Source organism: Anneissia japonica, unplaced genomic scaffold (assembly GCF_011630105.1).
Source record: "Anneissia japonica isolate Jap-2015-1 unplaced genomic scaffold, ASM1163010v1 scaffold288291_len444093_cov181, whole genome shotgun sequence".
Classification (NCBI taxonomy): Eukaryota; Metazoa; Echinodermata; class Crinoidea; order Comatulida; family Comatulidae; genus Anneissia; species Anneissia japonica.
The window spans coordinates 63,207-90,610 of record NW_022731168.1 but is presented as its reverse complement, the minus strand read 5'-3'; the positions used below and the strand labels follow the sequence as shown (position 1 = coordinate 90,610).

Here is a 27,404-nt window from a genome sequence, read left to right as displayed (position 1 = left end):
AGTAAAACACATGATTGAGTACACACAATATCTAATAATAACTAAAAACATTTTAAAAAAACAATATTTTTCTTTTACTACCATAGAACACATACAGGCGAGGATGAAAAACTAATATTTTTTTCTTATTGGGCCTTACAGTACCTAAAAATAACATCTTGTCTGGCTGAAATTATGTTGAAAGAAGGGCCTCTTGAGTATTTGAGATGGGGCATTGGATATACTGTACAATATGCATACTGTATTGCACCCGCCTTTCATACAAATGTGCCTTTAGGAGCTTAGTGAATTAACGCTAGTTAGCGTAGGGTTGTAGTCGAATGTTGTCCTTATTCCACATTGCAGAGTTCAGTTTAGGTTCCTTCGGTTTTGGGGGTTTTTTTTGGTTTTTTTTGGAAGGAAGGCGAGTTCTAAATTCTTGATGAGAGTAATACCTTTAATACCAATAAATTTGCTTTAATAGGCATAAATAAAATATCCTAATTGTATTGTTTACTCAATATTCTTCAGGTCTTAAATTAATAATTAAACTTCCACATAATGCTTGACTGATGTCTCTAATGCGCTTCATATATTTAAAATAATCAATTAAACTATAATGTACCTTCAAACACAAAACAAATTAACTATTTTCTCAGGGGATATAAATTAATGAAAATAAGGTGATTAGTGTTTACAAAGGTGTTCATAATTCTCCAACAATTTGTTACAACTTGGACTTTATTGCCAACTGAAGTGAAAGATAACACTAGATAGGATCCTTAGAGACAGAAATAATAGGTAGAGATGCCTCCCATTTCAATACACATTACCCAGCAATATACATCCTTGGAGCTAAGGAGCTTACAGCTCCATTATTAAACCTACATTATCTCACCTGGAAAAATGCATCTCATTAGCACCTCACCTACTGTCGACATACAGACCATAATACTGTAGATTGTTGTAGTGACGTACAAAATAAATTAAAACAGTGATAGCATGAATTTATTGATGTTTACAGTTTGAATCTTCAAATTTCAATGATGTCCAATAGCAATACCATCACATAGGTTTAAATAATTACACTGTACATATTCAATGTAATCCCTTGATCTATTCTAATTTTCAATTATTATGCTCATGATATGTGACAATATTCAACAAAGAGGATTGTAATTTTTAAATATATTTGGAAACTTGGTAAAAAACTAGGTACTTCGGTCAAGCAACTTTAATCAAATTTACAAAGTAGGTCTACTATCTGTCAATACAATCAGTCTGGTTTCTTTCATTATTTTTTTTAACACGGGTAGTATCTCTAGATTAACTGACCCTCGCTTGCCAAAAAAGTAACAGTTTCTATATTTTTACCTAGACCCTTTAGCTGTTGTGCTAAAAGGTTTGTCAATCAGTGAAAACTTGGTTTGATTTCATTGGAAGTTAATAACATATTTTATATACTTTAAATGAGCTATTAAATGTTGTGAATTCTAGAGTTCTATACACTTGGCAAACGGTATCTAAATTACCATTATACCTACAGTAGGTCAGCCTAGATTTTTAAAAGTTTTAAATTGAAAATTGGATTAATTTATGTCCACAAAGCCTTCATTTATGAAGAAGCCATAAGAAGATGAGATTCTAATTCAGTAAATGCTGAGCATACAGTACAAGCTAGATAATTTATAACACCATACTGTATCTTGATACTGATAAAGTAATTACCATTGAAGGCACATGATAGGTAAGGAGACTGAATAATAAATTACATATATCATGTGACCAAATAACAGCTAATTTATCTCGCATCTATATACTAAAACTAGGGTATTCAACCTTTTTAAGCTGGGGGCCAATTCCAATCTGTTGAGACCAGCAGCTGACCAACATAAGTTGTGGACCAACATAAATTGTGTACCTCCATTTTTTTTCTTTGCCAGCCACACCCATTTTTTTTTTATAGCGGTGGATTGGAAATAGAAAGGGCAAGGGAAGAACTTTTACAGATAGGGACGAATTTCCAACATGGTGGGGCTAGGTAAGAAAATTTATGATTATGGCACCTCTAGGTAGTCGGCAATGGCATTCTCAGACTTTAATTTGAAAGTAATTTTCTTTTCTTCTCCATTTTATTTTAGAAATTTGAAAAAAAAAAAAACCCTTGCACTCCAGGTTTTCCACCTTGCTACTAGAAATTTATCTCCGACAAAAATATCCACTCACAAGTTGTAGGGGCTGAGTTGAGCAAACTATTAACAGATACCTCTAGATTCCTAGAAATGGCACTTTCAGACTCAAAAATAAGTTTTCAAATCAGTGTTTTCAACAAAATAACATGCCCCTGAGTCTACTGGTGCCACAGATGGTTAGAAATGGCATCACATCAGCACCGATACAGTGAGCTACACTCAGAAAAAGCCACACTCTTGTAAACAATGCTACAGTGTGGGGTGCCTCTGGTGGTGTTGCCATAAACAGAAAAAATCTTCTAAAAATAGGCTGGAAAATTATTTATTTTTAGCAATGCTGCGCGGGCCGATCAAAATCTTTGGCGGGCCGGTGGATGGTGGTTGAATACCGGGTACTAGAAAGACCAACTGGTATTCCTATAACAGTACAGTAGAAGCGGTTACCTCAACTTCATTACCTGAAAATTGTGATCTTTAATAATATAGTTAGTGAAATTTCCAAACAAATCAACATTGAATAATTGAATAGAAAAAAACTGATAAAAACCAAAATTTAATGAAAACAATCAAGAAAAATTGGCAAATATGCTTTCCTAAACATAAACAATAAAACAAGGAATCTTGTTTTTCATGCATTTAATGTACTCGATCTATTATCTAATGAACTTTAAATGCAATGCATAATATACTCTGGTTTAATCAAAATCAGAACTTAATGAATAATACATTACATGCTAATGTAGTTTTTTTTTCTGATGATGAGTCTTAATTATGCATGACATCCATAAAATTAAAATACTGGTACTGTACATAGCAGCTTGGTTGAGAGCAAGCTTTCAGAACGCAATTTCACAAGTGAACTCTATGAATGAAGCACTACGGTAAGTGGAGTAAGGTACTTTAGTGATGAAGCAAAGGATGATAGATCTCTAATTCAAGCAGCACAGAACTTGTATTACTATTGCTGAAAAATCGTGCCCAAAAATGCATTGATTTAAATAAATATTCCTATTGTCATACTGCAATGTACACCTACATTTACTACTCCTGTAACATAGGAATTATATCTTGCATACTTTGGACACGATCCCTTAATCGACTGCTGCCTTAACAGTACATCAATGATTTCACAACGCTTGAGGAAAGGTCGTAGGTGCAAGCACAGCCATAAGGCCAACACAGTTCTGGATTTGCAATGAATATTGTGAATAATTTATGATTGAATTTCAAGTTAAAAAGTTGGGTCACCATATCGGTTTGAAGGATATTTATTTGAAGAATACTCAATATTCAATGCCAATTCATGTTTAAGCCATCACCCATGAAATAATATTTATCATACAATATTCAAGTCATTCAATTCAATATATTCACTGCACATTATTATGCTTATTTTGATTGGTTTAAACGAGCACACTTTCTGTCAGCCAACAATTAATACATGTAATATAATGACAGTGTGTTCGATTGCTTTCAGTGTTTAGCCCTACCTTTAGATTGAACAGATTAAAGTAATCCTAGAGCAATCGCAGGTCGTTAAAAGTGTTGTGACAAAAAATGTGAACATTCAAACAAAAAAATAGTGCATCGTTATATAACGGGTAATGAAACATACAGAACAATCTATGGCTAATAAATAACAAGTTACAAATAACCAATTTTTGAGATTTTTTAAATAGAACAGGTTTTGTAGTAAACATCACACCTTCCATTGTGAAGATGATAGGTTTGGTTTTGCAATAATTTGTTTCAAAAATACAAATTTTGTTATAAATCTCAAAAACTGAAACAAATTCTATCTACAAAATTGGGTAACACGTTTACATTATTTAGCATGGATATTCTACAGGCTACAGAATTGGGTATTAAGCAATTTTATTGAATATACTTTCCCTAGTTCTACAGAAATAACTAAATTCATCAGTGTACTAATATTAACCCTGTATAGAATTACTGATTTTTAAGAATTGTCACCCCTCTAGAAATAAATCCTATGTTAGCATTTATTGGGTTATCCCAGATATCATAACCTTTGTTTTTTTTAAATTATGGTATCAAAAAAAATCAAAGAACTTGCACATGTTCCATAAAAACCAGTATTCAGGAATTCAGTTGCTCAAAGTAATTTCTTTGGACCTTAGCAACAAAATCTAATGGGTGGGACTTAGTAGAATAATACACTAGTAAAGTAGTTATTATTCTAGTTTGTTAAAATCTAAAAATTGTGAGATTTTTTTAGCATCCTGAAATATTAAAATTTTTCTAAATGTAAAGACAAAAAAAAACCTTTCTATGTAGAATTCTGTAATTAATTTATTTGTACTAAAATTTGTAATAAAATTTTGATTAAAAGCTCCGCCCACACAATCAACTTTTATGTGACAAATACATGTGGATTGCCCATATACCTGTATGGCTTTCATATGACATCATCATATAGTTATATATCTGTCACACAAAATTGATAGTGTGATTGATAGTGACCATACAACTAACAATTTCAAGAATTCTGTGTTACAGCAAAATAATACCCTACTTATTGTTTGACATAGGATCAAATGCCATGAACAATAACATGAAAAATTAACATAAACATGTATTCATTTTATACCTGCAGATTAACAGGATCTCTCCAGCTTTCATCTGATGCTGTCTGCAGCTTCTCCAATATCCAGGACTCAAGTTCATCTGCATCTCTTTTGAAGTACTGGAACTGCCTGGCATCTTCTAATTTCTGTCGACGTTCTGCTGCAAGTACTTTGAAATGTTCATATCGATCTAAGACCTGCTTACGACGATCTGTGATGTCCTCAGCAGTGTCCAGTATTTTGATCCCTTGATCCGCCATTTTTCTTAGGGATGTGGTATTTACCGGCCAGTTACACTCACCTAGATTTATAAAAATATGAAGTTACCATATTTAAATTTTAAAAAAGGCATAAAAAAATTTAGACTACAAATATAATACTGTATTTAAATTAATTATGCAAGTAAATAGTAGTTATTTTGCATTTGTATCGATTTTATAGTAGTTTGGGTAGCACCAGACAAAAAGAGTTTTCGCTACCATTTTACCTGCCTTAATATTTTTTTATTTACTGTATATTATTATTATTATTATTTCTAGTCCATTGGCCAATTTGATAGCTGTGTTGCGTTCTAATGGAACTAGGGCTTGGACTAAAACTTGATTAAGTGGCCTACATTTATAATGTAGGTCTGGACACATAACCTAAGTTTATTTGAAAAAATGGATAAAGTCTTTTGCCTTTCAACCACATCATTTTCATATTAATACTTTTGCCTACTTTTATTATGACCAGGGTAACTACTGTAAAGCTACGTTCACATCAAGCCCGGATCCGGTCTGGAAGCCCGAAAAAAAATCGTGAGTTGCCACGTTTTTTGAACGCTGTGTTCACATCACGCATGGAACATGGTTATTCGGGTTAAGTACGTATGCGTTCGATTGATTCTGACCAACCAAACTTGTTGCCGATTGGTCCAAGCAAAAAAAAAAATGTACGATTTCAGGATACAAATGGCTCTCAGATCCATCGGTCCGGATCCGAAGTCCGGAGTGGAAATCGTACGAATTTGATGTGAACGGTCTCATTCTTTACCACTGAACTCATTTTTCACGATTTTTTTCTCTGGACTCCGGGCTTGATGTGAACGTAGCTTTACCTGGGTTTTGCTGGGATTTTACAGGCATCAATGATTTGATGCTATTTTGTTTTGAACATTATACAGTTTTTAACAAAAGAATGTGAATGAACTTTCAATAGAGATTTTCTATTAAACTCTTAACTACAGTAACATTATTGTATTAAAACAAGCATTTGCCATTTTGTTAACTGTAAAAATGATTTATTCAGATGAAGCACATACACGGCATATTAATATATGAAAACTTATTATGATGTGAATTATGAAGTAAAAAAGTTCTGGACAGATTCAATTTATTCACAATTTCACTAACTAACTAAGCCTATTATTTAAATACACTAGGGTGCTCTGATCTGAGCCTGTATTTGTCGTAATTAAAGTAGCAAAATTTCGATTCTTGATTCCCCCCACCCCACCGTCATTAGCTGGTGTAACGAAAGAAGGACAAAACCTGAGAGTGTCACCGCACACCCGCCTCCTCCCCATCTGTCGAGATGGGGTCGAGATGTGCCTAGCCTAGGCCTACACACTCAAGATAGGATGTTGAAAAAAGGCGTAACCTCGTCTAGCCTAAACTCCATACTTGTAACACAAGAGCAACACAATTCACTCACGGGTCATTCATAGAAAATGTACATAGTGAGTTAAAAATAGTATAATTTTCCAAATGCACCGATTAATATTCACCGTTATAGTATACTTACAGTTAGAATTTCGAAATTCTACCAATCGTTTTCAGACGTACACAAACTGTTGGTACGGCATAGCGTCTTTCACGGCAATCTCAATCGGATCCACTCAAGGTTGGTTTACGATATGCAAAATACCTTGCTATTCCATCTACGTGTCCTAACCCCTCTACATAATTAAACAAATAACAGAAAGCTTGATATTTATTTAAAAATTATATTATTCGTTAACTCTGTACAATTATAGATATAGTTTTATAATACAACAGTTGTAAAATTATTTAGCACTTGTAAAAAATTAAGAAATCTCTATATGTACAAATAACAAGCAATAACAAGATTAGAAGAGCTACAGTATTTATTGTACAAATGTGTAAGCCGCCCTCTTCAGTATGCTGCAAGTAGCATCAAAGGAAATTCTATTTTCTGGTAGAATAGATAAAAAGTGGTAACTTCGTACTGTAATAGACCTATATTGAATACTGTATAACGTTTTGATGTGATTTTCGAAATACTGTTATTGCTACTAGATGTTAATTGAACAGTTTCATTTTCAATAGTAGTAAATTAATTTAATTAATAGATGACAGTTAAAATGTACTTTCATAGACAGAAGAAGGGTTCTTTATAGATGTTTTGAAACCAGGCAAGTAACCAGCTTTAATTATGGGGAGATTAGCTTAAAAACTAAACAGAACTCACTTTGTGTACGCATGAAGGAGGTGGTACCACTAATAGCAGATCTCGGAAAAATATAGTTTATATGGATGTCAGGAAATATTCCCAACATTAATTAACGCTTAGTTTTTAAGAAAATTATATATGTATGTATGTATATATCTGTCTCTTATACACATCTAGATGTGTATAAGAGACAGATCTAAAGCAGAGTACATGCCTTGAGATAAATCCTGAACATCAAAAACACGTCTGTGCTCTAACACGATTTTATGTATTTTGATGTGTGTTGATGTTTTCTTTTGCTTTTTTGGAGTCAATCTTGAATAAATTGAAACTGAAATTGAAATACAACATTAAAAATTTTATATAGAATTTTATATTACGTCAAGAGGCCCCTTGGCTCATGGTTTCCTCTTGGACATTTGTATAATGTTAAGTATAAATAAATTAACACAGGACAAAAATATAACTAAAGCAGATATAAAAACGAATACCATTTATTGAAGTTTCATTCACTTATCATATCATTATCTGAACAGATAATGTGAAAACATTAATTGGTTAGGTGTTACAAGCTAAATAACTGTAAATATGTACCTATATTAAATTTTTAACATTCTAATTTCTTATGTAATAAAGATTCTTCTTTTAAATGTACAATACATACAAACTTCTACATCTACAGATACCTTTGTAACCGACATCCCTCATAAGGCATTTTGAATTTCACTTTCTTCATCAGCACACAACAGGCATTAATTGGCTTACAAAAGAGGCTAATATATTTACATGTGAGGTCATGTCACATGAGGGAGCCCTTTAGTTTTTTTAAATTAAAGCTTTTATTGCTTGCATGACAACCATGACAACCACCGAAGACTACTTTATATATATATATTGAGATTGCTTGTGCTTTAAGCATACCTCTCTGAAAATTCAGGATCATATTAGTAGTATGTAGGCCCTATATAAGCATACAGATTATTATGAATAAAATCATCAGAAATGCCAAAAGTTGAATATGAATATTACTCAGTACACCCTCATAACTTGCATAAGGATATTCTGTCTGTGATCAGCTAAGAAACTTTAAAAAACTAAAAATGATTTGAATTGGGTCCATGACGAAAGGTCGAAGATCCTTGAAAGGGGGTCCATACCCATGGGTGTGGGCTGGGGATGTGGGGTGTTGACCATTAGGTTCATATTGGAATATGAATTGAATTCTGTGTTCTCAACTTTTGAGCATGCTCCCACCCCCCCCCACCCCTTCCTGCACACACAGGCTGAAATTAGCCTATGCCCTCACACCCATATGAATTACACAATGATAGAAGCAAATTTTCAGAATAAGCATCCCTAAATGCCCCATGACACTCACAGCCTGTAAAATGTTATTTAAAGAAGAATTCCCGGCGAAATAACTAAGAAAGTGAACAGATCATTTGCAAAACTTAGTATGTGAAAAAATTATAATTTCTATTTTTGGAACCACCAAAACGAAAATCTCAAGTTAACTGGCACAATATATTTCCAAACCTCATATAATCATTTATTTTTCAATATTTTTTGGAATAAATATCTAATAAGGTTATTATAACTTTTAAAAAAAAATAAAAAAAAAACAATATCTATTTATTGAACATGATTATGTTATGTTATTATTTTATTCCAATAAACTGGTTTTTTGAAACAAAAATAATATAATACAATCTATGTTACAGAGATACTGTCTGTGAAAGGCTAAAAAAAAAACCCAAAATTAAAACTATATTTGATTTACTTACTTTATATATCTAGAATTATTAGTTTAAATAGAAAAACATTCACCTAATGTATACTCCTTTCATAAATCCTTAAATTTGTTGGTAGCAAATTTAAGGACTTCTGTAGCAAACCTCTGTAAATCAGTGCAAACTGAAATATTTTGAGTTGTTTTTTCTGTATATCAGTAACTTTTTCATTTAAATAAACAATTGAATATTTTAATACAGGTTTTACTGATTATATTCTAAATCATGTATCAATATGTTTGAATAATAACATAGATTTTTTGTTCATATAAAGAAATTAAGTTTTGTAATGAATAGCTGTTAGAAATACAAACTGCTAATTCTTCAAACTGTCTAATGCTATGTATACTGACCCATATATGAAATTTTGTTATAATTGTTGTCAGTTATGAATATTATTGTGCATGTTGTAGAAGAAAATGGAAAAGGGGGAGGGGTCCAGGGCTCTTGGTGGAGGTAGTGGGGTGTTCCAGACCCCCAATAGGGCTTTTCAACTAAAACATCCATAAACAAAATTGTACAAATTGGTTGTTGCATTGACACAATATCCAATTCTAGTACTTATGAGAATCAAACAAAAAATAAATTCTACATAAAATTACACCAATTCCCTTTTTTCATCAAACATGAAGTTACAACAGGTAGAAAATGCCTTGGTAGCATCAGGTACAATGTTCAAACCTAATATGGCCTTACCAATTTGGTAAAAGCCCATTTAAAAAGAGTATTATCGTTCACCATAGAAGTACTACCAAACCATTTTTACTTATATTTACTGACTAACATGCTACTCAGCAATTTTGATTCATCGACTTTAAGGATATTTTCTTATTTAAATTATCTCAAATTTCCTATCCAAAATAAATTCAACACAGATGAAATCTAAATAAAAACAATATAACTTTGTCACTTTGCTTGAATATGTTAGAAAATAGAGATTTATAGAAATCCATTTTGTCAACAGTGTTTAATAATTTCTACTTATTTGCATTTGACCAATCACAGACAACCTTTTGTAAATCAGAGATGGGAAAAAAATTTTCCAGTGAATACAAGCACCGCTAATTAATGTGAAGAAAATATGTATAGAGTATATATATATTAAAGCACCTAGTATTTGAGTTACAGCAGATGAGGTATCATCCCCCCCATCCCCTCACATTAGTCTACACAAGTTTGCTAGTACCAATATTCCTTAATTTATACTCAATATGTTTTCCGTTTATAAAAAAGTATAATTTACAAAATCGGTATACAAACTGATGAATATGACATTAATAACTAGAAACAATCACTTTCCTAATGACAATTACAAAAGTGGTAAAATTAATATTAGAAAAATAATGCAAGCAAAATGGTAAAAAAATCACAATGATAACAATATGATTTTAATAATAATAGTAATTTATAACAAAGTTTAATAATCATCATAAACATCAGCATAATAAATAATTTTACAAAAAATGTGTTCTCAATGTGTTTTCCTGTAACCTCATGTATTAAAGCAATTATAATCATTTCACCTAAATTCCATAAGAAATAAGTGTAGCGTTTTTTCCCCACATATTGAAGTTTGAAAACTTTTATGCATTCTCCGACAATTCAAACTGTGATACATTATAAACTCTCATTTTTATTATATATGTGTTAATTATCAGATATGACATCAATCATGCCCCTATGTAATATTATTATCTTATATATATACCTTTAGAAGGTTAGAGCTGCTATGAAAATTGAAGAACAAATGAGACATCGGGGCGGTTTTCTCCACCCCACAGCTCAGACATCTTCATGGCAGCTCTGTTAGTAACACAACAAAATAGACTTCCACACATTTATTGTTATTTTACCTTTGACATTAGTATTCATATGTAGAGTTTAGAAATATGAACTACAGAAATGAAGAATTACACTTAATTAATTGGAGGTTTCTGATTGGTGGCTTTAGATTATGTGGTATGATAAAATTACACAAGGACACTTTTACACTACAATATTCATCCATATGATTTCTAAACAATTTATAAAAATTCATAAAAATATAATTATCAGCAACTGGGTTGAATATAATCTGTGTTTCGTTTATACAGGTCTACGCTTATCATTTATAAAGAAACAAAATTAATTAAAAATTTTTTTTTGTTAAAAATGTTTATATTTTTAACAATGTCTTTTTCCCTAATGATTTTAATAGTATTAAAATTTAATTATTACAAAATAATTAAACTAAGAATTAATAATAATGATAGTAAAAGTTAACTGTCAAGATTATAAAATTTTATTTGACAAAAATTTGATGTGCCTAAATATGGGCATGATGACATTATATCATGACCATATATAGGCACTTCATGACTATATATGGGCATACAACAGATTTTTGTCAAATAAAATTTGAAAATGTGGACAGAGCTCAATACAAATAAAAGTTACATGGATTTATTGGTATGCAAGAGTGAATTGTGCCTTTTCTAAAATCCGCTTTATCAAAATTTACAGAAGAAAGAAATAACCAATAAATTCAAAACATTATACGCGAAAATATTCCTGATTTAAAGTATTTAGACTCGGTATGAATTAGCATATTGCATAGAAATACTGCAGGCTTGCTGGTCAATAACCCTATTTGTGCGGGGAAAAACCAGTAACAGAATGAAAACCAAGTCTCCTGTACCAAATATTAGCACGTGTATTTAGGTTAGGCCCCTAATCTCGATACCTTAGTAAAAACAATTTGCATAGCTCAGGTTACAGACAAGAGTAACAAAAAAATGAGAAAACCATTGTACATGTTGTTTAAAGAAAATTACAAACAAAAATATTTACAGGATAGTTTACGACAAAACACAAATGTGGAAATAATCGAATTCATATTGTTTAATGGAAGATCACCATTTGAATTTGACCTATTTCTGAATCTTAGCCTTAATGTCTGTTGTCATGTTGAACAAGTTTCTAATAATTTGTTCAATTTCTTTCTGTTTTCCAGACGTGTACTTGATTTTAAGATTCTTAAAATGTGTATCAAAGTCATTCAGTGTTTCGAGGAAAGAGAACCTATAACGTACAGCCAAAAAGTCAACATATTTTTGGCATGATAAATGAAATATTTCAATGTCATCACATAATTCGTTACTCTTACTGTAATCATTCCTATCTAGTATTGTTGCAAATCGAGCTGTTAAGGAATCTGATAGTTTTAATAAGGATTCCTTAGTGACCTTTCCTATACTCATAGACAAGTCATCCCTACCTATCGTGCCACGCTTCGACCGTGCTTGAGGTTGCGGCACTGGTTTCAACTGCGATACAGCATTTGTACCTTGTGAAGAAGTCACCTTCGGCTTTGGGCCCATTAGATCTGGCTTTGGGCCCATTGGATCTGGCTTTTGAGGAAGTGGTCCCTTTTTTCTATTTGGCTTGGGGCTTGTAATTCTGGGCTTTTGACCAATTGGAGTTGGTTTCAAAATACTTGGGACAGTTCTGTTTGATGAAAACTGTTTAGAATGAGATGGAGTCTGTTGTGGTGGCATGGGGGGAGTGAACGCAGGCTTACTGTTTTTCCGGGGTGGGTAACCCACGACCCCCTGCGGCGATGTTGCTGATTGGCTTAACTGGTTCTTACTGGAGTTGCTGTCCCTTCTTGGACCATGCCGAGCAGATTTACCATCGACATGGCCTGTGACTTGCTGCTCCTGTGCAGACTTCTGCCATTTCTCAATAGACTGCTGTTTCATGAATGTTATACCCTCTGCACTTCCGTCACTAACATTACTAGAATTGCTTGGGCTATTTTTTGAATTTCTACTTTCCAATGGGGAATGTTTGTCTTCTGAATTGTCCATGATTTCCTGTGAATGTCTGTTATCTTTACTATCCATCACGCCATTGCTTGTGTTTGATTTTCGTTTCTCTTTATCTTTTCTCCAGAACATTCCAATACCTGATGATTTCTTCTTTGATTCAGGTGAATTAACTTTGCCATCTGTAAGAAAAACATATTTTATGAAAGGTATTACCTATTTAGTAGCACAGTAATGTATGTAAATATGAAGATGGGGTGAGAGGGTATGGATATGTGTTGTGGGAGTTAATAATCTGTAGATACATAACAGAGAATTATGTGGAAGGAGTGAGGTATGAGAAGAGATGTGTTTGAAGATGTGATTAAGGTTGTGGCAATTAATAATTATTATTTTGGGTACATGCATAACATGTGAGATATTTCTGTTTCAGGTTTTAAAAACTTACTAGGATTTTGCCCTGGAATACCATGATCCACAACACCACCCAAGCTCTTTTCAACCTCTAAAGGAAAACAAATGTAGAAACCAAAGTAAACAAACAATACATCTTTAACAGTATCATTAAATATCTCAAGTTTTAATGCAATGTAGTTTGGTGGTTACAAAGCTTGCCTTCTAAACTCATGGTCCTAGGCCCAATTCTTCTGGAACATAAGGATAATTTTTCACAACTAAAATTAACTCCTGTATAATATTCAAGTGTATTTGCTGTTGGATGTGAATTAAAAAATATACACAAAAAATGTCATTACTAACCTTCACTAATGCTAGAGTGTTGAAACATATTATTTATTTCTTCATAAACATCACGAAAGTTGGGCCTGTCAACTGGCATCCATTCCCAGCCTGGAATACAAAGAATAAATATATTATTATATGTATTATATAGATACAACCCGTTTTCTTTATAGCCGGAGTTGCAATTTTAGAATAAGCTCATCCACTATATGATTAGGAACTGATGATTGGTGTGGATCAACAGTCGGTGGAGTCAGTTTATATGAAACAGCTGAAGACGGTGTTTGATGGAGTTTCTAGAGATGCATGTCATCCACTCCATCAATATGTCGTCTTTCAGCGAAGTGGTAGGCTGAGGCTCCGATTGTCCACACCAATCGTTATTCCTGTTCATTTATTCCTGCTGGGATTAAACTTTTTAATGCACATTTTAAACGTTAATTTTATGAATATTTTTTTTATGTGATTGTACATTGTTTTTAAAAGTTTTATGCGAGCATTCAGTTTCCTTCGTTGAAGGATGAATAAAGTTTTACTTTGACTTTGACTTTTGAAATTTGTACATATACTGTAAGTTCATGCAAAATGGGCATGAGTTTGGATTTTTTTATTTTTTTTATTTTTTTGTAAAATGGGCTTAAATTTACAGAAATAAATGAAGCAAGTCTTTAAAGCCAGATATATTTGTGCGAGTAAATGTAAGCCTTTTTGTAAGGATCATATATGTCAACAGTAACAGCTGTAGCAATATAATACTACAGGAGAACCATCAACTACAGAGCTGCTGATGCAAAGCAGTAACAACAATATAACAGAGGAAGTTATATTCATTACATTTCTTCATAAGGTTGTACACATCTCCAGGGCAACCTTCTGGTCGTTCCATTCTGTATCCAGCTTCTAATTTCTCATACACATGCTGCAGTTCAACACCAGGATAAGGAGAGGCTCCATATGTGGCTATTTCCCAGAGTAGTATCCCAAAAGCTAAAAAAACAAACAACAGTTTTTATTTTAATCAAATATGGATTATCATAATAATATATTAATATTTACATAGCACTCTACACAAACAAGACTCAGATTGCCTCTCCACATTATTATCCTAATCATTATAGTGATTCCATAGTTTGCTATAAATAAAATAAATTCTGCACAAGACAATATGGATAAAGTGCCTTACATAAGGACACAAACAACTTCCACATGGAGAGCACTAAAGGAACTCGAACCCAGTATCATAGGTTACCAATATATTTCCACCATTTCAGCACAGACACAGTGGCTACCATTAGCTTAGCCAACTTGAGTTTTGCTGCTATTAATTATTATGAATGAATTCACTGCAAAGCCTTACTTCCCTCACTGTGCATACAAGGCAGTGTGATGCAGAGACTTTTGAATTAGGTCACATAAAACAAAGCATCCCCTTGTGCTTCATTTTAAGTTCTTTCAATAATTCAATAATGGTAGCATAAATCTTGAAGTGAACAAGCATTTTCATAATTGACACCATAAAGCCAACCCGTAGGAAGTCAATGTTGTCTGTCTTACTTTTAATGCTTACAGATTACGATGTAATGGGTTCGAATCTCAACTGGAATTCATTTTCAGAGAAATTCACTTTAGGTTAGGTTTTTTTTTTGTATTTGTAATTAGCAAATCTGGGTGGAACTATGGTTTTTTTTTTTTGTATTTGTAATAGCAAATCTGGGTGGAACTATGTTTTTTTTTTGTATTTGTAATAGCAAATCTGGGTGGAACTGTTTTTTTTTTTGTATTTGTAATAGCAAATCTGGGTAAAATTATAAACTGGAAATAAATTTGATTGCTGTTGTTTTTTTTTTGGTTTTTTTGGGTTTTTTTTCTTCCAGTTTTGGCAACTTTTTGTGTGTTTAGTTTAACCAAGAGTAATGCTCCATTGGGGAAGAGAGTCTCAAAGTAAACATTTTACTTAAAGACGTAATACTATTAATTATAACGTTATAGGTATAGTTTTCATAATTTGTTCGAGCTCGGTAGTGATAAACCAACACTTACAAATTTGGTAAACAGTCACAAGTCGTGCTATTACTGAAATTACTAAATGGTCTGGCTCGAATTCGACAACAGTAGAGGAAAATATATTCAGTAATGGACAGACACATAAAGAAGACCATAATGTGCTGCGTATTTTGTAAATTATATTTTTGCGGCAAGAACAAAGTACTTAGTAAATCAATAAGCGTTATTTACTGTCAATTCTGACCACGCACACTTTTCTTTTCGTTCGGATGGTAAGGTGAATTCGCAACTGTTTGAGCAGTCTTGGAAATTTAGTTACCTGAGAATTACCCGGAAGATGCAAAGATACTTTGTATGCTTTAACTGGCTCTCAGGGACACACACAAAAAGCAAATAGGTAGCAGTTGCTTATTTGTATTAACAACACTTAGAAAACTGTATGTGGCAATAATCAATACTCAATATCTGTTTACGTTGTGATATTTTCTCTGCCTTTGGTACAACCTACAGCTTCGTTTTTATGTTGGGCCATAAAGTTATTCTTTTTATTAATTTATTAATAAGTACACACAAGTCATGTTTAATAATATGTCAAGAAATTGTCATTTGAAAAATTATCATTTGAATTCACAGCTAATATTATTTAATAGGAATTTTTTGATAGTCGAAAATCAAAGATATATGGAGGAGGTGTTTCACAGAAGATTTTATTGCGCACAAACTGATATGTACCACATAATTACTTAAAAATATAATATTATGATATGTATCAAATGATACTGATGCAAAATGCAGCCAAGAAGAAACCTAAGACCCACTTATTCCCCAATGGTAATGGCACAGTACATATTGTTTATGAAAGTTGCTGTTATGCTCATCTACCAATCTAGGAATTGTTATTTAAATTTACATATATTCAATTTAATTTCTAATCTTATGTTAGTAATTATAAATTTTGCATGTTAATCATACCATTTTTATGTTAATGAGCACTAGGTTAAAAACACTAAATAAATCCATATTATTACTATACTTATCATAATTATTACTATACTTATCATAAAGTAATAAATAATTGATCAACCTCAAAAAACTATTTTTAATTATTGCATATCCAGTGCATTAAGATTGGCACTATGAAATTACCATATCACTGTTTACATTTTTTAATCTGTTTAACCATTAACCATGTGTAAGATCAGCAAACAACAATAAACTTCCAGTATTCATAATTAGATAAATCCTTAATAGAACTTATTCAAGTATAATAATATTTGAAGGCCAATTTCACTGATTTGCATATTCCTCAGAAACTTAGTGAATAACATAATAATCTTGATAGTAATATTGATAGCAGTATACTTTTGTTATCCATCATAAAAAAAATGGATATAAGCTTAAAAATGGCAGAATATAACATGAATAAATAGGTATCAACACAAAATAATTAAAAATATTTAACTAAATAAGCCTACTATATCAAATTACAGTACAAAATTACAATAAAATATACCTATGACTATTACAATTAATTTTATGGACCAATCATACACTTAAACTCACAAACTTTTATTAAGAGCCTCTACTATAAGGATCTACCATTCACCCACATTACGTATTATTAATTATATTTCCTAAACTAGCCTATGAATTCTATTAATTTCAATAAAACACGTCAATATATAAATATAAGGGGAATTTAATTTGTTAGTAGAAATTACAAAAACAGTACATTGTACTTGCTTATAACAATCGGTCATAATGCCACTATAAGGTGTGGGTTACACATAAAGATAAACTGAATACATAAATGCCAAAGCAGGTGTTTACACAAAAGGATACCTAAATGAAATACATTTAATTTTTAATTATAATCAGTTTTCAAGTTATTTCATTCCTGTTTATTGAACTTACCCCATATATCTGATTTATTGGAAAATTTGTTGTATGCTAAGCTCTCAGGTGCTGTCCACTTAATGGGAAACTTTGCCCCGGCTTGGGCTGTGTACACCTCCCCTTGGATGATGCGAGCTAGGCCAAAGTCAGCAACTTTCACAAGATGGTTCTCCCCCAAAAGACAGTTCCTTGCTGCTAGATCCCTGTGAAATGACAAATAAGAGGTGAAGATGGAAGAAAACAAAATAAACTCTACTATAAATAATGCAGAACGCATTTATAGCTATTGGTACAGTAAAAATAGCATTGTTTCCTATTCAAATTCTGTAATGTTGACTTTTAGGGACATGTGTGAAACATAACACTATAGAAGCGGTTGTCGCATCAGTTGTGGCTTGATTTGCAGCCTTGAGGTCAGGGGTTTGAAACTCTTGGTGTGCAAGTTGCTTGTGTCCTTGGGCAAGGCACTTTACTTTCTGTTGTCTTTCTCCACCCAGGCGTACAACTGGGTACCTGGTAGGCTAAAACAGAATCATGTGCTGATTACAGCTGCAATATCATGGAATTCTCCCAAGGGACCCGAGTATGTATTCCACATGCACTTGATCCAATGACCGGGGGTAATAGTGTTAAGCGCATAGGTCTCTACAATATGCGCTATATAAGTCGACAATTATTATCCCTTCGTACACAACAAAAGAAACTGTGGGAACTGTAACAACTACGGTGGAAAAAGCTTGCCAAAGTCAACCTCAAGAATTGATCATGTCTGGAGAAGCAGTATGGTTTAAAATCACCAAGATTTACTGTGGGTAAATCTTCAAACTACTGTAGGTTAAAGTTGCAATAAATGTGTAATGTTGCTCACAGATTTGTTTATTAATCATGAATGCATGACATGTTAACCATAAATAACCAAGTTATCCATCAAGTTAAACAGTTTAACCACAAATCCAAATTTATTGGCAAACAGTAAGTATTCCAAATAATAGGTATATTGAAAAATGTTATTATTTAAAACTCAACAACTGATAATTCCCTTATAAGAATGTATTTATTCATTACCTTCAGAATATGGTAGTATGTACATTTTTTTTATTGTAATATTAACTGTTATTAATTCAGATATTATTCCATGATGGCTGCAGGAGTAATAAGAAATTAAAATTTAAAACGCAATAATGAAGAAATTTTGATCCATAAAAAATCTATATATCTAACTGTGGCTGTATGGCTCAGTAGATTTTTCCTTCTGAAATTCCAGGTTCAAATCCAGAAAATGACTGGTATTATAAATGTGCACTCTTATGTTTTACCTGTGAATGAAATTGACTTCTTCTAGGTAGCTCATGGCTGATGCAACTTGCGTTGCCATGTGTAGTAATGCGATGGCAGGTAGCGTAGTTTGGTCGTTGTCCCGCAGATAATCCAAAAGATTGCCGTGCTGCATAAATTCTGTGACTATGTAAAATGGGGGCTCCCTTGTACATGCACCTGCAAGAAGAAAATAAGAGTAACAATATTATCCAAAATGTTTAACAAATTGTGTGTTTTGTAAATATATTTCTTTGAACTTAAATTAATAAAAATTTATGTAAAACACTAATTACTAGTTATTAGATATTAAAGTATAATTTTTGTATTTGTAATTCAGGGAGTTTGAATTGTACAGAATCTCTGTGGTAAAGATAAGCCTTGTCCAATAATAAAAAATTTGTATTATGGAAACTTTGTCACAAAATATGACTTACATTTCCCTGTTTTACAACAGAATAATGCTGTAGTTAAAATTGTCAGTACACAATGTGATATACTCATTTTGAATGCTTTTCGAATACATAATAACTGGAAATAAAACGAAATGTAGAATTAAATTAATCATAAATTACGTTAGCAGCAGAATCTGAGTTACAGTAGCCTGGATTTCAGGCTCTTATTATAGCCATTAGAAACTTCCCTCCAGCAAGCAAAATGAGCCTACATTTGTTTGCTGAATTTAGTACCAAGTCACTCATTGCCACTTTGGCCATGTGCTTATCTAATCCTACAAGCCTGGTTATCAATCGTTAAATGGCTCAAGACTGCAAAGAATAATTGCGTCTAAAAATGATGGAAGTTACTTGTCGAAGAATGTCATCTGGCTTTATACATATATACATAGGAATATATTTCTTCAAAGATAAGCCAATTAGCAAACAAAACTTACTACCTATGTTTTGGCTATTAGCTTTGGTAACCTTGATCATGTAATTTGCTTCATCAAGGCTACTGAAGCAAATAGCTGAAACTTAGGAAATTTTGTTTACTAATTAACTTATCATTAAAAAAATACATACCTACCACTGAGTATGTACAAAGTTACTTGACTAAAATTAAGTTATATGACACTGTATTTGTTCAATTTCTTTGGTGATTTATCATTTTAGATTATTCCTGGAAACTTATTTAATTTAAATGTAAATGTAATGTCATCATAATTCTGCTTCTTGCTAGCCAAGTCTTATACCACTCTTTGACAAGACCATTGCCAAACTTCTCTAGGCATGCATATTGTTTTTAGTCTGCACTACAGTTATTGTAATGAAGCCTAAGAGTAGACTGTCAATGTACAATTCTATCCTCCATGGATACAAACTTGTCTTTAGGGAAATTTACACACCAATTGGAGATCTGTTATAATAGCAGCCTAGTCTAGTAGAGCTATAGAGCATCAGATCCCCAGGGATGCTTCTGTAGTAATAATGCTTTAAAAGCTTCAGCCTTGACCACAAATCAGATCAAAGATAAACATAAATTTAAAAAAAAATGAATGCACTACAGGCAATAAGGCAATCAAGACGACTGCTAATGACACAATGGCTAGGGAACTGAAGCTCCTGGCGTTGTTCAACTGTATATGACTTCAGACACAGCCATTCCGCTAATGCAACAGTATCGTTAGTGTAGACACAGCAAGCTTGCTTAGTCAATAATTACCGAGACAGGAATGACAATAAAAAGTGAAATTTTAACATTCAATATTTTTGCAAGTGTGAATACATTTGGATGTAATTGAGCAGATTTATATTTAAAAAAAGGGTTAAAAGTTTTTAAAAATGGATAATTAGTAAACTAATGGTTGTGAATGTTTACATTTACAACCGGAAAAACTAATTACAAATATTTCTTTTATTTTGGCATGTAAGAAACTCTTACCAAGTAACTGTACTAAATTTGGATGTTTAATAGTTTTCATGACAGCTGCCTCTCGCATAAATTCCTCTACCTTCATCGTCTCCTCCTAAAAGAGAAATTATAATCAAAATGACATACCCTGGAATTATAATGGATCTGTCCGTTCATAGTAAATTCAATTAGAATCTATTTAATTAGTTTTACATAGTAGTTTAAAGGTTCTAACTATGCTGCAATGTAATAGATAATTACAATTTACTGACAGTAGCAGATATAATGAAATTTCCATTTTACTAAGTTTGTCTGCTCACACAGCCATACATTTAAAACAGAGCCATCAAAATAATCAATTTACTATGAATATCCTCATAAAGAAATTATCATAATCAGAATTATATTATGCCAAAGAAAGACAGTAATTAAATGTATGTGAAGACATCCTTACTTGAAAGATACTTAGAATAATGTTCCCATGTTTTTATTATAAATTTCTGTTTCAATGAAAAATCCACTCAGAACCCATTGATACCTTGTTTCATTTTTTTGTGAAGTGGATCAATTTATCAAAACATCACTTGGAGCTGACTTAAAAAAAACATGGTTGTAATTTGGATGTAGGTAAGGTCAAAGCTCACATGATGTAATACCTATCTTTTGGGCCAGATTCTTGAATGTAACATAAGCTGTGCGGGTGAAAAATGGGGTGTTGGTTTCCGAATTTAGTGTTTTACCTTCCCAAATGAAAGTAAAGTACTTTCTCAAGAACACAAGTAAAAATGCACATCAAAAGATTTGATACCTTCAATATCAATAAGACTTTATTTCCAATTCCAGCAAAAAATATTATAATATATGAATAATTCAAATATAACAATTATAGTAAATAAAAAGATAAAATCAAAAAGGAATTGGAAAAAGTCATACAAAACAAGTAACACACATGTAGCCATAATAAAAATAACAATAACGAGCAATAATAATAATAATACACACATATGCATACTTGAGGTTGAGAACCTGAATAAGTAGCATATCTAGGGGCACACAGGGGAACATGCCCTCTCTAAAAAAACTTTCCCCTGTCTAAAAAAAATTAAGCTCAAGTAGATAAAAATCACCTTATTTTGCAAGCTGCACCCACCCACTTAATCATTGAGTCCCGCTTCACCTTACTGCCCCCAGGACCCAAAACTCCTACATACGCCACTGGCCTAAATTTCAGCCTCTGCTCTAACTGATTCACTGAGGACTAGGACATATGATCTATGCTAATGAATAGTGCACACAGTAATATCATTACCTTTAATGTTTTCACAGCAACTGTTCTGGTATATTTCTTCCATACTGCTTCATAGACTTCACCGTATTGTCCACCACCTAGTTTATTCTTCATAATAATATCTGTCCTTTCTATTTCCCACTCGTCAGGTTGCGGGGACACGCCGTATATTGTTGGCTTGTCCTTCTTGGCCACAGCATACTTGAGTGTCGTTACTAGCCCATCGGCCACCTTGCAATGATGATGTATAAGCTGGGCCACACTCTTAAACCTACTCTCCGAAGTGACATATACCTATAAAAAGAAGATAATTTAGTAAAATAATCATAAAACATTTATCATCTGCCAATTTGAAAAAAGCCAAAAGAAAAAAAACTAAAATAATGCTTACCCTCCCATCAGAAGAATTACTTATTCGATAGTGGAATACCCTTCCATCAAAGCGTAGCGATATTGATAGCTGACCGGAACTACTTTCACTATCTCGGACCAGGAAGCTGCCGTCAATTCCACTGTTGAGGAGGTATTCTGCATTGTTGCGCGAGATTGCACCATGGTACCAAGCATGATTATGAAGACTATTAACCTGGGCTACGTAGCTGAATGGTACCCATCCTGTACAACCTGTGCTACTGCTTTTGACTTGGCACCATTCGTTTGAGTTGTATGATAAAATTTTTACTTTTTCCCCTGCAAACAAGAATATAGTATATACAATATAGACTATCAAATTTTATTTGACAAAACATGTGGACATACCTAAATATGACATCACACCATAACCATATATAGGCACATCATGACTACATATGGGTATACAACAGATTTTTGTCCAAGAAAATTTGATAATCTGGACATAGCTTTAGGTTAGGTTTTATTGGTTGCTTGACTAAATAACTGATTTATTGATTGAATCTTTAATTGATTACTCATATTTACTGATTGCAATTTTAATCAGTTTGATGTACAGTATCTGACAATTGAATTTATAGGCTCATTGGCCAAAGACTACCAACTATCACGCTCTTCCTTGAATGAAACAGAAGATCAAAAACAATTAGAGACAATACTTTTGTAATTTTGCTATTGTATCCATCAAGGGTGCTTCAGCTATCATCACCCATAACATCTCTACAATCACCCTCATCGTCATCAACATTATTATCTATTATCATCGGCATTGCAATCTTCTCCATGACCGCTACCACGGCTTTTGTCATTGTCATTGTTATCATCTTCAATTATTTATATTTTCATTTGAAAAAAATAATTCTCTAGCTGCTATTACCTTTTTTCACACCTAGCTGCCCATCACTACTTCCCATAAAATCATATAATATAACAAATACATCTGGGTCAAAATTAAAGATATCATCTGAGGAATTCCATTTTGAGATCTCGGAGTTCATAGGGGTATGTGGTAGGGGTCGGGAATGTATCTTGTCTATACCACTATCTGAAATGACACAAAGAATATTAACGTTACTTAAATATACAAAAACTAATGTGAATGAGCTGTGATAATTGAATTAATTTAGTAATATGTAGGCTGAATGAAATAAGAGGAATTTATGAGACCAACAATAATCAGGAAGTAAATAACTCTAACTCTAAATATTGAAAAGTGTCAATGCACTTACTTGTAGTAAATAACAATGATAGAGAATTGAATGCAAAATTTGAATAAAAGTATTGTTCTTCCTAACCATGCATGGTGTTACTACTGTAAAACCTCGAATTTAAGCCCAGTGGGCTTAATCTCAAGATAAAGCCCATCTCAAGTTGAAGCCCCCCTCTTTAGTTTGCAAAATTAGCCTCGAAAAGAATCCCATCTCAAAAAGAAGCCAGTACATACACTGTACATGAATTTCAGAAAACAAAATAAATTAAATACAAGCTTGTTTTATATATTAGTTTAGGTGATTTAATGCAAGCTAAATACATTCCATGATACAGATTCATGTTACAGTGGCCTTATTTATTGTTTATAGTACAAATTCACAAAATTTTAATACAGTATTCATTTTGGAAAGAAGCCCCCCCCCCCACTATTTACTTGGCAAAAGTAGTCTCGAAAAGAAGCCCATCTTGAAAAGAAGCCCATGCAAAGTTCGCACAGAAAAGAAGAGGCCCAGGGCTTCAATTTGAGGTTTTACGGTTCTATGGTTCCATCTGAAATAAATCTATGCAGAATGTTAAGTACAGTATATAAAGAAAGGTAACCAAAAATTATCATATACTAGACACCTCAAAGATACATTAACTACTATACCATTTTGAATGAACATATAGATGTCTATTGATAGACAAATTATTTTAACACATAAGCTCCTTCTAGCATATAAAATATTAAACAAAATAGTACAGCCATGACGGAATGAATACATTAATTCATTCACTGTAAGTAGTATGAGACAGATCAGTTATGAATGACATGGCTTTGCATATTTTCAATAGTGTAAATGCTGTTTTCCTACATTTACGTTTTTATTTTTATTTATTTTATTTATTTACTACCCAGCAAATAGATAATTTGCCTTTAATGTTTTCCAATTGATATAGCTTTGTATTTTAGTACATTTTCATTTTTTCTTAAATTTGTGAATTGTAAGTGAATTTATCTTTATTTTTTGCCAGATACCCTAAAAATTAGTCTAAAGTTGTTTTCTGATGTAAGATATTGCCATTCTAGGCCTCTGTGGGTTATTTTTATTCCATCTGATAAGTATCTTAAAACAAAACAAAAAATAAAATATTTATCATTTAAAAAAAAGGGCAAACAAACAATTTACTTTTCCAGGCCTAACAACGACGATAGTTATTGCAATGATGATAGTAAAATATAGTACTGATGATAATGTTAATGTTAATAGTGATGATGATGATGACAATGGTGATGATTGTGATGATGATAGTGATGACAGTTGTAGTGAATGGTTGTTATGTAGACGATGTTAATGATGATGACGGTGGTGGCGACACTAATATGTCAGTGATGATGATGGTTGTGATGATGTCTACAACAACGACGTCAAGATACCGGTATTGATGAATTAGGATGGTGATAATGATGATGTCACCATTTCTTTCTGCATATACCATAACCAACTTTATCATACAGCTTCACCTACACAAGTATGAATGAGATTATCTACAAAGAAAAATTTTTTACTCTCTCCAGGGATTGCAAATAAGAATACAAGATCAACGAGAAACGCTCCAAATTTAAAGAGAATGGAAAAGACAAATTCTCCACGGGCAATGCATTCTAAATCAAATTTCATCCCAATGATGGTTTAATATTACAGTATACAACGCATATATTATCGTGACTTAAAAATAAAAAACATTAGAATTTATTAAGCCTTTTAAATGAGTTATTCAAAGACATAATAGAAATATTGAGATAAGACAAGATAAAATAAGATAAATTTCATTGCTCAAAAAGAGGAAAATCAGTACTCACATTAAAATATACAGTTGACAGTAAAAATATTAAAACAATGGTCAAATGCAGTAAAAAATACAATAATTAAAAGATGGAAGAGATATATAACAACAGCCATTAAAACATTGCAGGTTATTTTTTATGATGGTAATGGTAAATTAGAAATTTATATATTTTAATAATGTTAAATTTACAGTACTTCCAATAATAATAATAATAATAATAGATTCATAAAATAATACATCCTTCAGTAGAGAATATTTCTCAAATATACCAAACATAAATCACAGTTTTATTACAGTAATTATTAAAAGAAAACAAAAGTCTCATAAAAATATGTAAAAATGATAGAAACAATGATTTTCACTTTCAATGTTCTAATATATAAGAAAATGGAAAATATAACTTCTGGATGTCAAGCAAGCACAAATAAATGTTTTCTAAACAACACATACAAACGTGCAAACCGTATGCGTACCTAACGTGTTTGACACGCCCTGCTTCATTTCCTGCAACACTTTCCTCAACAAACAACCACAAAAAGTCCTGCAGCTGTCAAAATGTCCACGGTACTATTTTGAAAGCGTTAAATTAATGCAGCAAGCATATGTTGATTCTAAATATTTGCCGCAATCCGTCAACTGTGCAACCGGCAACAGGGCTTACCTCGGAACAATTCTGTTACTAGTAAATTTATGTCACTAATTCTGATCCATATGAGGTTCAAATAGAGGGCATACTACTGTACAATGGCGATAGTTAAGTTACCTAGCTTCCTAATGCTAATTGTATACTACATGTATATTTATCTATCTTGAAATTCTCTTCACCAATGAGAAACAGCATTAATGATCAACTGTGATGCAATAATAACATGACAGCAATATTGATTGCTTGACCAATAGATAACTTTTGTAAATTTTAGAAAATATTAATATTCTATACTCTCTGCAATTATATTATTACCGGTACTTAATTAGTTATATTAAATGTCATCATTTGTAAATTAGACTAGATTTCAAAATAGGAACAAAACAGGTATACTGTAACTTAAAATATACTGCTGTATAAACTGGATACCAATATTTGTTCATTATGCTTTTTTTTGGACCCCAATATGCTTTTTTTTGGACCCCAATATGCTTTTTTTTTGGACCCCAAAAGGCTTTGACCACTTTACTGACTGGGGCTCCCTGTTGGAAAGCTTTCTCTCCTCCCTCCCCCAACTCCTTGAATTCTAGAGCCATCAAAGACTAATAACATAGAAAGTTAATAATGTGGTTTGTATAGATGCTTTTTGTAACTTTTCACAGGGAAAGCACTCTCATCACAAGTAGAAATTTTAGTTGCTCTACCTAGAATGCTGCTGTTGTAGTACTCCATTATTTTTAATGTTTACGAACACAGTACTGTACATCACAGGAAGAATGGTCAGACTATTGATAACACTAATTAAGCCAAAAATCTCTTACAAGGGATACAACAAAAATTTGCTTCTACTCTGCACAAAAAGAGTGGAAGCAATGAACACATAATCCTCAATAAAATAATCATGTCTAAACTCCTTCACTTCATGGAAAACCAATTAAATCTTGATCGCAGCGATGTTTCTTTTTGTCACATAGCATGGCTAATTAGTCTCTGCGTGTTCATCTTGGCTAATTTTAGCGTGAAAGCCAACTGACGAGCTAATAACTTAATCAAAGGAGACCTGTTTATACTGTATCCTTCTTAAGTTCAGTGATGTAAATGGTCTATTGGCCAAATCCCGAATATGGTATTTGATTACATCTAACCTGTGGGATCGTTAAATCTCGCAGGTCAATATCTAAATGAGGCATTCAACTTATGACGGTGTACCAGTACTTTTTATTATGTATAACTTCTAAATAAATCCTATTTTCAAAGTGCTGTAATTCTGAAAATGATATATATTTTAAAATCATATTTGATTTGTATTTTTACTGCTGGCTTTAAATTGATAACAACGTTGCAGATCCTACTAAAGTAATCAACAATACATCCACCGAAAAAACAAATCCTGATGGATGAG

At 32.3% G+C, this 27,404-nt stretch overlaps 2 protein-coding genes across 8 annotated transcripts in view; both read right to left on the bottom strand.

Annotated features, from left to right (window-relative positions):
- LOC117115233 (spectrin alpha chain, non-erythrocytic 1-like) overlaps positions 1–6,678 on the bottom strand; it is a 45,693-nt gene extending 39,015 nt beyond the window's left edge. For all 4 annotated transcript variants that reach the window (XM_033258945.1, XM_033258946.1, XM_033258947.1 and 1 more), the window contains exons 1-2: positions 6,545–6,678; positions 4,783–5,060 (exon numbers count right to left, since the gene is read on the bottom strand). In XM_033258945.1, coding sequence (XP_033114836.1) covers positions 4,783–5,019 — 237 coding nt within the window. In that variant the 5' untranslated portion in view covers positions 5,020–5,060; positions 6,545–6,678. The remainder of the gene's footprint in view (positions 1–4,782; positions 5,061–6,544) is intronic.
- A 4,608-nt stretch (positions 6,679–11,286) lies between these two features.
- The window catches only part of LOC117115217 (tyrosine-protein kinase ABL1-like), a 55,178-nt gene continuing 39,060 nt past the window's right edge, over positions 11,287–27,404 (bottom strand). For all 4 annotated transcript variants that reach the window (XM_033258919.1, XM_033258920.1, XM_033258921.1 and 1 more), the window contains 10 exons: positions 23,192–23,359; positions 22,295–22,593; positions 21,925–22,197; positions 20,646–20,730; positions 18,767–18,944; positions 17,469–17,653; positions 14,385–14,537; positions 13,569–13,658; positions 13,258–13,314; positions 11,287–12,991 (listed from right to left, as the gene is read on the bottom strand). In XM_033258919.1, coding sequence (XP_033114810.1) covers positions 11,913–12,991; positions 13,258–13,314; positions 13,569–13,658; positions 14,385–14,537; positions 17,469–17,653; positions 18,767–18,944; positions 20,646–20,730; positions 21,925–22,197; positions 22,295–22,593; positions 23,192–23,359 — 2,567 coding nt within the window. In that variant the 3' untranslated portion in view covers positions 11,287–11,912. The remainder of the gene's footprint in view (positions 12,992–13,257; positions 13,315–13,568; positions 13,659–14,384; positions 14,538–17,468; positions 17,654–18,766; positions 18,945–20,645; positions 20,731–21,924; positions 22,198–22,294; positions 22,594–23,191; positions 23,360–27,404) is intronic.